The 15,159-nt window shown below is 35.1% G+C and overlaps 1 protein-coding gene across 4 annotated transcripts in view; it reads right to left on the bottom strand.

Moving 5' to 3' along the window:
- The window catches only part of Plppr1 (phospholipid phosphatase related 1), a 243,638-nt gene that overhangs the window by 91,071 nt on the left and 137,408 nt on the right, over nucleotides 1–15,159 (bottom strand). For 2 of the 4 annotated variants that reach the window (XM_048338192.1, XM_048338214.1), the window contains exon 2: nucleotides 10,963–11,070. In XM_048338192.1, the coding sequence (XP_048194149.1) occupies nucleotides 10,963–11,025 (63 nt within the window). In that variant the 5' untranslated portion in view covers nucleotides 11,026–11,070. Of the gene's footprint in view, nucleotides 1–10,962; nucleotides 11,071–11,224; nucleotides 11,303–11,407; nucleotides 11,458–15,159 lie in introns of those variants that run through there. The other 2 variants (XM_048338202.1, XM_048338207.1) reach the window with 2 other exon arrangements.

Here is a 15,159-nt window from a genome sequence, read left to right as displayed (position 1 = left end):
TCTTGTTAGTAGTATTAAAATATGAACCAAATAGCATCAAAATACCAAATTTATGTTACCTATGAAGAAACAAAGAAAAAAATAATATCTTGGAAGAAAGACTTATATTCGATTCTATTATTATGTCTTATTAGAAGTATTTAAATCTGAACCAAATAGCCTCAAAATACGAAATTTTATATGGCTGGGTTACATTTACTTGAATGATTTTTAAGTTGTTTCCTATTACAAGGAATATAATTGAGATCACTCAGATACATTTTAAAAGAGTGTTATTTTAAAAACAATTACAGATGTCAAAGGGATTTCTTTTGTTTTGCTTTCTTCTCTTATTGTTATATTCAAACCATTATGTTGGTAATCAAAAGGGCTTTCTGATTACCAGTAGCCAAATCATAACTCTACCAAATAAAATTATTCTACTTACAAGGAGTTGCAGATAGCTAAAACTTGTCAGGATTAAAATATAAAAATATTACTTGGTCTCTTAAAGGAATACAGACTATAGAAAGGGAAGTTCCCATTTGAGCATTTCTATGTCTGTCTGAATTTTGGCTCTAAATAAACTGAATTTTATTCCTTACTCTATGTTAATTCTGCACTAGAAAATGTTCACCTACTCAAAGTGACTATAAGACAGGTAATTATGCCCATACAGACATAGCAGAAGAAAATAATATTTGAATTTATGTTAAGCTTAAAACATGTTTTGCCATTTATTGGCTGTGTGTACTTGAGTGAGTTGATGAACGTCTCTGTATTTCAAATTTTCATCAAATATTTAAAACATGAAGGAAAAATTATTCTGCATAGGATTGAAAGTATCCTCCTGATCTTATTAAGCACTACAATTTTATAACAGGATAGCAAACAAATGTCAAACAATATATTTAAAGGTAATGTACCACTACATAAGGATTTTGAAAATCAGAGATAATGTTAATTTATATCCTGAGATGTGTTCAGAGAATTAATTATGAAGTCATTGACAAGACAATAGTATTGTCATCATGACCTCATACTTACCCACATTTGAAATCCATTCATAGTATTTTACACTTTTTTCACTGTCATTTTTTATTACTAGTGAGTCTGTAGATATTTTTTGTACATACTTAAATTTTGTACTTTCCCCCAGAATTACATTGGGTTTTTATTTTCTTTGAGTTAGTTGAGAAGAGTATACCACTAAGGAAAAGACAAGGAGAATGAGATAGGGAATTGTAGAATAACAGAGAGCAGGCTTTCAGAGCCAACATCCCATCCTTCCCTTGGGATCTAACCCTGAAACTTTCCTCAAAGCCCCTCTCTGCTCTTCTGATTCCTTGTCCTCCAGCACCATATCTATTTTCTTATCCCAAATTCCCTTTACCTTGTGATAACTTACCTTAAATAGAACTTTGACCCCCCAGACATCCAACTTAAAAACTCAATGTTGAGCAAGAAGGTCCCTCACTCAGTTTGAAGATCATCTGAAGACCAGAATATTGTGTCATTTAAAAAATTAACACTGGCATTTTGATATTATGAAAAATAGATCAGTAAATACTAGTATTGCCTTTTTCCTCCAGTATTGCAAATACAAGCTGAATGATGCTTAACTGAGAAGATACAGGAAAAATACTTTACAATTAGTATTTGTTACTATAATTTCAAAGATTACAAATTTTTCATTGCTTCATTTGAGGTGTTATCTAGTAACAACTCAACAAAATAGGCTAAAAACATTCAAGTCCAGAAATGTCAGGTTTCTGGGGATGAAACTGCCCAGATTCTTTCCTAAAGTGTCAAAGCTTGTCATTTTGGAAGGAGGAGTAGGGAAATGCAGAACACGTGTGTGTGTGTGTGTGTGTGTATGTATACATGTTTGCATGTAGATATGTGTGTGTCACACACATATGCATGTGCACAGGGTTGGCTTACTTTTCACTTTATGTAGGTACTATTTTTTATTCATTTTGTATGAATATTTATTAAGCACTTATTACCCAGAAAAAATGCTCAGGTGCATTATTTCATCAATTCTGCAAAAAGCATCCAGAGAGATCTAAAGAACATATCAAAGTTTCTATTAGCAATGAAAGAGCCAAGACTTAAACTCAGAATGCTGGACCTCGTCTTATTTCTGCTTGTCAGGCCATTGCATATATGCAGAAGAAACTTTAATGCTTTCTCCTAAGAAGAAACCAGCAAATTTCTTATTTTAATTAAAGGACATTCAGTGGGCTCGGGAGGGATGGGTAAGAATGTTGAAAGGGGTGGCGTTGGACAAGATATACTGTATTCATACATTTTGTTAAACAGAAACTCCTTTGTGTAACTCCTTAAAGATAATTTTTAAAATCTGATAACTGCAATCAGAGACTTAAAATCAAAGCAGTCCACTGTAAAAGAAGCTGAATACCTATGAGCACAGAGCAGTAAAACGGCCAAGACAGATTCTTTCAAAACCTGCAGCCCCAGAGTGACGATGTACCATTCATTTACCTCTACCCTAGAGAAACACATTGAGAATCATCAAGTTCTTGCTGAACTTCAAGATATTCTTTACCATCAGACTGTGATTTATAGTAATCACTTGGTAGGTGCAAGTTGAGATAAAACGAATTGTCCAAAATAGACAATAAGAACTGCAAGAACAAGCAACTATCATGATGATAAAACTGTCACGTCCATGCACATCAAGCTATAATTTCATTCATTACCTTCAAACTCCTGGTACTTCATATTGGCTGCTGCAGAAGCAAAGCTCCACTTAAACTTTTGTTGTTAGTCTAGATATGCTTGAAAGAGACTTGAAAGTGTGTCAGTCAGGATTGTAGAGAGAATATGGAAAAATGGTCTGGGGAGGAATCTACTGGTATTTGGGGAAATTTGTCAAAGGGAATATTTAAGGGTTGGTATTTTGGAAAAGTACATCTGGCATTAGTTGTAAGGGAGCACAGAAACCAGACAGATAGCTCCCAGTCTTATTTTTGTCAGATGCGGCAGATATTAATTTGAGTGCCATTTTCTCTCAGGGGGAAAATATTATCTTTTTGTAAATTCTCAAGTATGAAAGGTATTGCTGAAATGAAAGTTAAAGAAGCAACGAGAGGAAAAAAACAATGGAGAGAAAAAGAGAGAGGAGGAAGACTAGAGAGGAAGAGAGAGAGAGAGAGAGAGAGAGAGAGAGGAGAGTGAATATGAATCAAAGAGAAGGGTGTGAAAGAAGAAAGGAAACACAAATGAAAACAAAATGGGCCAAAGGAAAAAATGGCCCAGAGAAGAAAAACACAGACCACTTGATTTTTTATATCATTAAAAAAAATTTTCTACCTAGTTTGTTTTAAGTATGTACATCCTGGTTAAAAACGAGTATTATTGGGACAAAAGTGAGAATGGAAAAGTAGATATCCTCATGTTCACTTAAAAATTACTTTATCCCTTTCCTGCTCTGTAGAATCTCTACATTTTATCTAGACCACCATTTGCTAATTTTTGCCTCATCAAGTATAACCACAGTGAAGAGCTGAACACTACTGGTCAGAAAAATTTTGTGAATCATCTAGGAATTTTAGTGATTCTGGATTTCTCTCTTATTAGCCCTTATGGTCATTATCCTTTTGTCAAGAGTTGTAGTTTAAGAGGCTCTGATCAACCTAGAAAGATATATTTTAAAGGCCAGGTGACACTGGGAGATGAACATGGCAGATATTTTTTTTTCTGCATTTCCAACATGCAAGGACTTGGTTTCCAGAATCACCTCCCTTGTGTATCACAAATCATAATCTAACCCATTCTGTTCTCCTGATGTTCATCTTCTCCCTTCCAGCCAGTCATTAGCTTCTACATGCATTCCTGTAGGCAATAAAATTTGTTCTCTCCCTAATGACAACTGAACAAGTCATGTTAGTGCCATTCCAGGATTACCCAGGGCATTAAGGCTCCTGACTTCACACCATTGAGAGCTTTTATGTATCCCACTGCTTCCAGGATGCTTTTCCACCATTAGTTTAGCTTTCTGAATGGGCTGGGGAGGGACCCAGGCAGGCTACTGCTTCCTCAGGAACTTTAAATTCTACACATTGGTTTTCATCCCCTCTTCTCATCTGCTGCCCAACAAAACAACCCCAAGACCACACACTGTGCTTACATAATTAAAATCCTTAGGAAAACACCATCATTTTTCTACTATGGGGAGTCCTGTGTCATATTCTCAGTTTGTTCCACAGACATGTTTTAAGCATGGCAATAATCCTGACTTCGCAAGGAATTTTCTTAGATCTCAGTTATAGAAACATAGATATTATGTTGAAAAAGAGGTGGGGTATAAAACACATAATGCCTTAGTGAAAGAAAAAAAGTAAGAACTAAGTTTGTTCTGAATGACTTGAATGCACTAATGAAACAAAATGCATGGATTACATCTTAGTGGAAACTTCACATTGAAGGATTCTCTTTCTTTTGTTCATTTGTTCAGTCTTTCCTTCTTTCTTTCTTTACTTAGGTAATCTAAAACAAAAGTGTACTGAAAACCAGAGCAGAGTGGATAAACTAATGCCACAGAAGACATTGGTGGGTAAATGAAAGGGCATAGGGCAATCACCGGAATGGAGTTTGGGCTTTAAGTTCCTGGGAATAAAGTATGTGGACTTGAGTCAGAACTGAGACTCCTAGGTAAAAGCATTGGAGATTCTGATCTAAGTTTTCAGATTCCTGGTAACATGCTTTTCACTTCCAAAGAGAGGGATGGAAGGCACAGTGTAAACGAACCTAGTGCATATTGAAAGACTACTAGATACAATGTACTTTGGGACTGTGCAAGTTTAGGTTTTGAATATAGTGAAAGCCATAGGAAGCATTCCTATGAAATTCCGCTAAAGTAATACTTTCACAACCTAAATTCCAGATGAATCTTACAGAGCAAACTCTGCTGAAAGACTGATCTTAAAAAAATAAACCCACAAAAATAAACAAAAAATAATCTACAGAACTACAGATGACAGACACAACAAACAGTAGGATCAGAGTGCTAATTGTTCCAGATAGTAGTCTGAAAATTTCTAAAATAAATATATGTGATATAAAGACATGCAAGAAACAAAGCTATAATCATGGGGAATAGCACTATAAGATAGACACTTTAAAAACAAACACATAGAATTTCTGGAAATTAAACATCAGCAACAATAATGCAATGGGTGAAACGAAGAGATAGAATGAAGAGAATGATCATAACATCTGTTACAGTAAAAGAGAATAGAGAGAATATCCATGCAGTGATGAATTTTTTAAAAGAATTATGATTTTTTTATATTTAAGGTGCAAAGCAAACCATAGCCAGTATAAATTCACATCTAGAAACTGAAGGATACCCAGAAGAAAAAAATTAAAAGCAACTAGAAAAGGAAAGTGAATCACTTATTGAGAAGGGTAATAAGAGAAGAGTTTGATCAGCAATAATAAAGGCTGGGGTGGAAGATGGATTAGAAGAGTGGGAAGTGTCTCTGTCTCAAATTTAATGCTAACAATCACCATTCCAGATTAATCACAATATGAAGTCAACTTCAGGTATATACTAAGAACTTTTATGATTTAATTAACCTCTCTTAAACTGATTTCTAAAGGATAAACTTCAATTCATTAATTAGGGAATCAAAGGAGGTAAGTAGTAAGAGAAACCGAAACCGTAGTAATAAGAAAACTGATGAATGTGGGAACAATTTTAAGAAATTTTGACCTAAAAATTTAAGGAAGATATAAAAATCAAGAATACAAAATCACTGGGTGCTGGTGGCTCAGACCTGTAATCCCAGCTACTCAGGGGGCTGAGATCTGAGGATTGCAGTTTGAAGCAGCCAGGACAGGAAAGTCCATGAGATTCTTATCTCCAAACTACTCAGAAAAAGCTGGAAGTAGTGCTGTGGCTCAAGTGGTAGAATGCTAGCCTTGCACACAAAAAGGCTCAGGAACAGCACCCTGGCCCTGAGTTCAAGCCCCAGGACTGGCAAAATTAATAATAATAATAATAATAATAGTAATAGTAATAGTAACAGTAAATAATACAAAATCAAGAGGTCAAAGGGGCCTAAGAATAGACTTTGTTTAAGGGAACAGCAGAGCTACTGACTAATTTTTGGTGTTTGTGGTCAAGTATATATGCCTAAAATTTAAAGATGGTTTTTAAGATACAAATATAACCTGCAAGCTGGGTGACAGTAATTCAGGCTTGTAATTCTAGCTACTCAGGAGACACAGGATCATGGGCAGCACAGGCAGAAATGTCCTGAGACTTTGTCTACAAAATAACCAGCTAAAAGCAGGGTTGGAGGCATGGTTCATGGGGCTGAGTACCAGTAGAACAAGCATGAGGCTGAGTTCAAACCCTAGTACTGCATATATATAATATATGTATTATATATATAATCAACAACTTATATATAATATCCAATAAATAAGGGAAATGTGTTTAAAACAAATTAATGTAATCTAGAAGAAAACAACAGAAAGAGTAGTAGAATACTTGGAATATTCCTTTTCAAGTCAGCAAATAGCAAAGATGTTCTCCATACTACTTATATTCAATATTTAAAGAGGTCTTATCCACAGCAATAAGACAGGAAAAAAAAAAGCCTAGCCCATTGTTGATGACTCATGCCTATAATTCTACCTACTCAGGAGGCTGAGGTCTGAGGACCACAGTTCAAAGGCAGCCTTATCTGGAAAGTCTGTGACACTCTTATCTCTAACTAAAAAGCAAAAAGAGAGGGCTGGGGATATAGCCTAGTGGCAAGAGTGCCTGCCTCAGATACACGAGGCCCTAGGTTCGATTCCCCAGCACCACATATACAGAAAAAACGGCCAGAAGCAGCGCTGTGGCTCACGTGGCAGAGTGCTAGCCTTGAGCGAGAAGAAGCCAGGGACAGTGCTCAGGCCCTGAGTCCAAGGCCCAGGACTGGCCAAAAAAAAAAAGCAAAAAGAGAAATGGAGCTGATGTGGTAGAGTGCTCACAAAAGCTCAGGGATAGTGCATAAACCCTGAGTTCAATCTCCAAGACCAGCATAAAAAGTTAATCAATTAATTAAAAATTAAAAGCTTAGCAATTGAAAAGAAGAAATAAATATGTCTTACTTGCAGATGATTGTCTGAAATTTTTAAGAACTATATAGGCTCACTGATAAGACTAATAATGAAAATTTTAACTTTTCTTAAAGGAAACTGGTATACACATATTAATGTTCCTACAATGTAGAAACAAATTACTGGACACTATAACTATTCTCTAGCAATTCTAAGGATTCAATCTTCTTCCATACAAAGACAGAATTACTGATATGTTTGATAAATAATATTTTAAGTAAATATATAATGCTACTAATTAAAATTACATATATTAAGTAAAATATCATGCAAACAAGTGGCTCAAACTGTATCTCAGTAGGTATATTTGAACAATTAAATAAGATGATCAAAATGAATGAACTGCTTGGGCGGGAATATGGCTTAGTGGTAGAGTGCTTGCTTTGCGTTCATGAAGCACTGGGTTCAATTACTCAGCACCATAAACAGAAAAAGCTGGAAGTGGAGCTGTGACTCAAGTGGTAGTGTTAGACTTGAGCAAAAAGAAGCCAGGAACCGTGCTCAGGCCCTGAGTCCAAGCCCCAAGACAAAAAAAAAAAAAAATGAACGGCCAATCTGGATAAGCTCAGAAACATGGAATGAAAAATTAAATCATAAAAGGAATGTTCATGTGGTATTATTTATGCAAAATTTCCCTAAAACAGCATTTTAAAAAATATACATATATAGGAAAAATGTAAAAATATGCATGGGAATCATGTAGGATTAAGTAAGTTTCTAAGTTCACATATATAATTACTTCACAAATACAGAGTTCACATAAATAGTACAGGACTGCAAGCCTTTAGCCATTGCCTGCAACATTTTTCTATCCTTCAAAAATCTTTTAAGAAAATACTGGAAAATTCTAAGCTTTGGTCTAAGTGTTTGGTGCAAAGATGTCTGTTTTTTATTTTTGTCTTGTGTATATATACATGTTTGTGTGTGTGTGTGTGTGTGTGTGTGTGTGTGTGTATGGATGAGTGACTGTGCTTCTGTAATTAAAAAACAGCAATGGAAATATATTCATTGATGCAACTGACATTTTAGCCATGTTATTTCAAGCTAAGTTTTCTTTTACCCTTATTGTCATGTCTAGGTGAATGTAGGTGAATGGTTTGTGTTTAATAAATGTAATACATGACAATCATGACACTCACTTTGAGATTCACTTCATCCTTTCTCAATTTTCTATTATATCCTATTTCATTTCTTTTTTCTTTCTCCTGTCCATTTCTAAGGAAGCCACCGATATATCTTAAACTTCTAAATGAAATAAGAACAATGATACAACAATAGAAGGAAAAAACCATCTTTCATCTCTTAGATTTTTAGACTTATGTTTGTGACAAGGTGAGGTACAGAAAGAGTAATTTATTTCCCTAGTTTCTGCTCCACCAGCCAAGCTCATAACTCATGCATTAGAAAGCTGGAGACCTTCAGAGATTACAGCTTCTAGCAATAAATTAAATCTCTTATTTTGAGCCTTGGTTCCTGTTTTATTTTTAAGAAAATTTAAGATCAAAGTGCTGCTGGAAGGACAAAGATTCTGACAGATGACTTACTCTCCACGTTTTCTCTAGTTTATATGTTTTTGTCATTCAAAAATATATTTTTTAATTTTCGTTAGCTACAAGCAGGAAATAAAATTTTAGAGTTGTCAAGGAAGAATTATACCCAAGAAATGAATCAGATGAAGCTGAGACTTAAAGATACAGATTTTAATCCTGTCAAGTGAAAATGCAAGATCCATATAAAAGAGAGAACTTGACATGTATTCCTTCATAGAATATGTGGCCCTATTGGATCACATTTAGATCAAATAACTGAGTAGGTAAAAAGAGAATGTAGGAAATCAATTAAACTAATTCATTTAGCTGTAATACATAGCTAACTCTAAAACTTTTGTTTTTTCTTATAACAAAAGAGAATACTTTACAAGGCAGTGCTATGCCTTCTACCCTTTCTGCATGACTAGCTGGGAAAGGGCTGCTTTGCCTTCCTCCTGATTTTCACATCACTAGAGCTCCTAATATACAAGGAGCATTGGAGGTGTGTTTGGCATTGTGTGGCAAGTTGCAGGCAGATTCTAAAGAATATGTATTTATTGCTATGAGACAAGTCTTGGGTTGTCCCTGGTAAAAGTTTAGCTTAAAATGAGCATACATGTACTTTGATTTAACATCTTCCAGCCTTTTCTCCTATCTCTACTGGATTCTGCAAAACACCCTGGTTCACAAACACCACCAGAGAATAAATCATCAGTAAAATTAAACTGCCAAGCAGCGACTATCAAAATACAGCTTTTATAATACTTGCAAAACTGTTTGGTGTAAACCAACTGAACAACTCATGGGGGTAGAGGGAAAGGGGAATGGGGGAGGGGGGAATGAGGGAGGAGGTAACAAACAGTACAAGAAATGTATCCAATGCCTAACATATGAAACTGTAACCTCTGTGTACATCACTTTGACAATAAATAAGAAAAAAGTAATTAAAATACAGCTTTACAAGTGGGGGGCATGGCTCGGGTGGTAGGGCACCAGCAATGAAGAAAAAGCAAGAGTCAGATAGCAAGTTTGAGTTACATTATTGGAATAGTCATATATATATATGTAATTATATGAGTATAATCTATATACAAATATATAATATATAAAATACATATACATAGCTTTAAGTAAAACTATTTGTCAGAAGAATTCATAGGTGGTATATAAAAATCACATGTAATTCCACTGTGGTTATTATAAGTAGTGGTGAGCCCAAGTATCTGCTTGCACATAGACAGTTAGACACATAGATCAGCATGTGTGTTCCTCCCCAAATCAGCCAAAAGATGCCCTAACATAGAATATGCCACATCTGACTTTTGACATAAGGAGAGGCTATCTAGGCAGTTACAGGACAGTATATCTAGGCCTTTACATTTCAGCTGTTTGTACTATTTTATCCTGAACCTAATATTTAGTATGAAAGAGAATCCTCTGCATGCCCTATCATGTTGAGAATACAAAAACAATAATGACATTGGCAAATTTACATTTTATTCTGAGATAATCTGGAGAGTAGCTCTCTTAGCATTGGATTCTACCTTGCCTAAAATTTCCCATGTGTTTGTCTCCACTGTAGCAAACTTCAGTATATAGAGAGATAGAGGGAGGGATATATGGAAAGTTTAGCCAGAAACATGCTGGAGAACCTTCTTGCTGGCCCATAGTTGAAGCAATACTAAGTAAAATTCACAACAACAACAAAATCACACATTAGGTTGGAGGCATGGCTCGGTGGTAGAACACCAGATGTGACTAAGCCAACTGAGCAAACATAAAGCCCTGAGTTCAAGTTCCTATGCTAGCAAAAATACATTTTTTTTTAAGAATTGACAAATTATACAAGCTATACTAATACCTCACCAAAGAAAAATAGCTACTAGATATGGTCAATTCTAACATTATCTTTCTATATTTGGATTTCAAGGCAAAAGACCATAAACTAACATCAGTAATGCACTTGACATGTTGAATTTCTAAGCAAGAATATTGGTTGTAAAATAGAATTTAATTAAAACACTGCCACAGTTTTCATCATTAATATAGTCACATCACCAATGAAAATAAAACAGATATAACAAGAAATTTTTCTGTACTCTAAAGTTGTAGTTTATAAACCTTTTTACTTTATGGCTTCCTATTTAGGAAACATTTTGCCAACTTACCAATTCTTTAACTGACATCTCTGTTATTAAAATTTATATTAACCATAAGATTAACCAATTTAATGAAATCATCCAAGTTCTCAACATAAATTTGTGACCATTATTACAAGTTAAGTGTAAAGTTTTTTTTAAAATGCACATACCTCAACAAATATAAAACACGGGATGATGGAATAACTTCGTTGTGTGTTGTTTCCTACAGCCATTTCTCAGAGCATGTAGCAAGACCACACCATCTACAACTGTCCAGGCTGAAACAGAAATCATTTGCATGGTATAAGAGCCACATGTTGAGAAATCCTTTAGATCCACACATAAAAATATCATCGTATTTTTAAACAGTGCAAAACTATGGTACAATAAATCTAGACTAGCAATAATTCCAATGAAAAGCACATAATGCACACCAGCTATGAATAGTCTCAGAGCCAAAATGACCAGCTAGGTAGCTCCTGCGCATATACCAGGCAGAATTCTAATTTCCTGAGGCTGCACAGTGCCTTCGCCTAGTAGATTGCTCTCATGTCACAAAACAGATTCTCCTCCAAATATTTGTGATTGTCTCTATCCTGCATGGAACATCCCTACCTGTGCCTGATTCCTCCTAGTTCGCAACCATGTTTGCTTTTGCACTTGTCCTTCCCTCTGGGGTTGATATTTACTACAGGCTTCTCATTTCCGACTTCTCTCCCTCCCCATGATTTGCCCTTGTTCCCTTGACTACTCAGCCATGAACAATTTTGAGTTAATACATCACTGATCTGTCTCTATATGCCCTCTGTGCTGAGTGTGTGACCCAAACATAAAATGTTAAAGCAATAATGCATTCCCTTAAACTTATAAGAAGAAAGTAGCTAGACAATTGCAGCTTATTGTTAGTTTATCAGAACATCCCGGTTCCCCTTTAAACCGAGGATAATCTTGTATAAGTGATAGAATAGTTTGAGTTCTCCTTAATGAAAACTAATGAAGTGAAGATTTGGGCTGTTATGAAAATTGCCATATTACAAAGAACTTTTCCCCAACACCTTTTACTCTCTATTGGAGCAATGACTCACGTGTTACCTGTATCTGCTCTGAACAGTGACTATTTTTTCACTTGTTCTGTACTTTAAAAAAATTATGAATTAATGTTAATGCCTAATTATTTTCTCTTTTTACCAAGTGTTGTTTAAGCATTTTCTGGAATGAAATTTTAAAGTACATTTCATTCTCTCTAAAAGATACCAAATGCTCACTTGTCAATAAAATTTCTCTCCAATCAAATTTAATATTATACACTTATAAGTCCCTATCCATCAGAATATTTAAATTATGTTTTAGGCAACTTATTTTTTCAACTAAAATGGATATTAACTGTTATAAAATAATACCCATAGAACATTTGCATTGTTTTTTAGGATTTAGGAAGGACTAATTTTTATATTAAGGAAGGAATCTATAAGCATAAAAATTTATACACTGATTTGATTATTGATTTACACATACTGTTTTCATTTTGCCATTAATCAACGTTTCTTATAATTCACTTGTCCATATTTATTATTTAGATGAATAGTCTTGTTAGCATAAATGAGATACAGTGTGATACAAATGAAAATAAAAATTGTAATGTTATCCATGTGGCAGTAGGGTATCAGAAAGAGAAAAAGCATTAGACATCTAGCATTTCAGATGACTTTCTCATGCAATTAATAAAGAATAAAAATAAGATAAAAGTACAAGACAAGCTTTGGGGTACAGTACTGAGGCATATGTTAAATACATTCACCATTTCAATTACACAGTTCCACGATCTTTTGGAATGCTAACCACGTTGTGCAATTGTCACACAGAATAAAGGAATTCTCATGTCTACTGATAAGTCTCACCATCACCAACTTTACCACCATCTAAGCCTGGGTAACCCTAAACGTACCTACAGATTTTAGAGATCTTTCTTTTCTGGACATTTCAAATAAACAGAATCATACTATGCGGCTTCTTGTGGCTAGTCTTGCAGCTAGCCCAAGACCTAAGAAATTCCTTTATATTGTAGCACATGAATAATTTTGGTTTATTGCTGGCAAATATTATTCTGTTGAATGATTGTAATACCTTTATCAATCAGTGGAAATGTAGATTGTCTCAATTTTTTACTATATACAATCTTAGGTTACATATAAAAACCTTATGGATAATGATTCTAATGAATGTCTCTGTATAACTCTTTAAGTGGATTCATACGTTCTTTCTCATGGGTAAATATCGATGAAAATTTCTGTGTCACATGTTAAATTATGTTTAACTTTTAAGACTGGCATATTTGAGTATTCTCATTTCTCTACAGTCTCCACAACATTTTTAGTGTCTTCCATATCATCTTATGATATCCATTTATTATTTCTGAAATGATATAGCATTGTTACTTTTAATTTGCATTTTGCTAATAGCATATAATGGTGAGCATCTTCCCCCAGGTTTATTACACATTAGTATATCTCCTTTTGTTTTGTTTTGTTTTGTTTTGTGCCAGTGCTGGGGCTTGAACTCAGGCCTGAGCACTGACCCTGGCTTCTTTTTGCTCAAGGCTACCACTTTACCACTTGAGCCACAGCACCACTTATGGCTTTTTCTATGTACGTGGTGTAGAGGAATCAAACCCAGGGCTTCATGTATACGAGGCAGCACTTTAGCACTAAGCACTTTACCACTAAGCCATATCCCCAGCCCTAGTATATCTCCTTTTATAAAACAAATATTCATATCTTTTCACTTTCTATGATTGGACTGATCATCTCATTATTTTCAAGGTGTTCCCTCTATATTTTTGAAACAAGGTGTTTTTTATGTGTTTTGCAAAATGGTTTTATTCCAGCTTCTGCTTGCTTTTTAATTTTCCTAATGATGTATTTTATATGTGTGTTTTATTAGTGTAATAAATTTTAATCAGAGACTTTTCTTGTTAAGCTTCAAATTCAAATACCATTGAATATATTTATTCTATTATAATGCTAATCCATAGTTTCAATGGCCATTAAAAATGTAAAAGATATAAATCAGTGTCAATTTAAAATAAAATTAAGTGTTATCAATGATTAGAAAAGACTAACAACTTAGAAAAATGGATATGGTAAAAAATAAATGTGTAAAGTAATATGGATGATAAGTGAACAAATATTAACAGCCTCACTAATTAAGGTTTAGAAAATGAAAACAAACAATGTTGCAATATTTCATGCTTCTGAAATGAGAAAAAAAGTAGCCATCTGATAGCCTCAAGTGCTAGCTAGCAGCATGTCATGCATAGCAGATTTTCCTTCCCACATCTGGCCTTACTGCCTTCTGGAACACCCATTTTGCAAAGTGATTAAGTAATATTTAGTAGTAAGTAACATTTAGTAAGGTGGGAGCATTTCCATGAAGGCTACTTTGTAATTCTCCAATATTGTTAATATCTGTGTGGTCTTGGTCTTGACATCTGTTGATTGTCTTCTCTTTGAATTGAGATCTTCCTTATTCTTGAAAGAGTTGTTTTTCACTGAAACTTTGGTTTCTGGTAAGGCTCAGAATCTTATTTTGGTCCCACGTGTTTCATCACACCTCCTTTGACACTGCTGCAGTGCACGACAAGGAAATGTCCCTTTGTCCTCATGTGAAGGCAAGTTCAGGCTCTCTCTGTGGCCTCCCATGATCCTGCTGGGCTGAGGAAGTGTTTTTTGTGACTGCTGAGTTAGGTGTGCTGTTTAAGCTTTTCAGTAGACTTCCTCTGAAATTACCCTGGCAGAAAAGGAGAAAGGTTCCTCTACTGCTTCCCAGGTAACCTCAAAAGATGGAGCCTTTTGAAAGAGGTTCTTGTTATTGCTGATACCACCGCCTTCCCCACCTCTCAAGGACCTGTAGTTAGGATTACAGGCTTCAGCCACAGTGCCAGGCAGGAAAATCCTTCTAGTCCAGGGATCACAAATGGTAGTGAGAAGTATTACTTATAATTTTTTTTATTCTTTAGTTTGTCTACTGTAGAATATTGAATAGTTAAGATTCTTTTCTTGTTGTTGTTGTTGGCTGTGGGGCTTGGATTCAGGGCCTAAGAGCTGTCCCTGAGCTCTTTCACTCAAGTCTAGTGCTCTACTACTACGAGCCACTGTGCTACTTCTGGTTTTTTGGTGGTTAATTGGAGATAAGGGTCTCACAGACATTCTTACCCCAGCTGGCTTTGAATTTCTGATCTCAGCCTCCTGAGTAGCTAGGATTATAGACATGAGGCACCAATGCCTGTCATTTTAAATTTTATGTAATCTTTGGGACTATCCATGTGGGATGTCGGTCCCTGGTGTCACTTTCCTTGAGAGCACAAACGA

This window comes from Perognathus longimembris, chromosome 1 (assembly GCF_023159225.1).
Source record: "Perognathus longimembris pacificus isolate PPM17 chromosome 1, ASM2315922v1, whole genome shotgun sequence".
Lineage (NCBI taxonomy): Eukaryota > Metazoa > Chordata > Mammalia > Rodentia > Heteromyidae > Perognathus > Perognathus longimembris.
The sequence above is the reverse complement of the archived record's forward strand: the minus strand, read 5'-3'. Positions and strand labels throughout refer to the sequence as shown.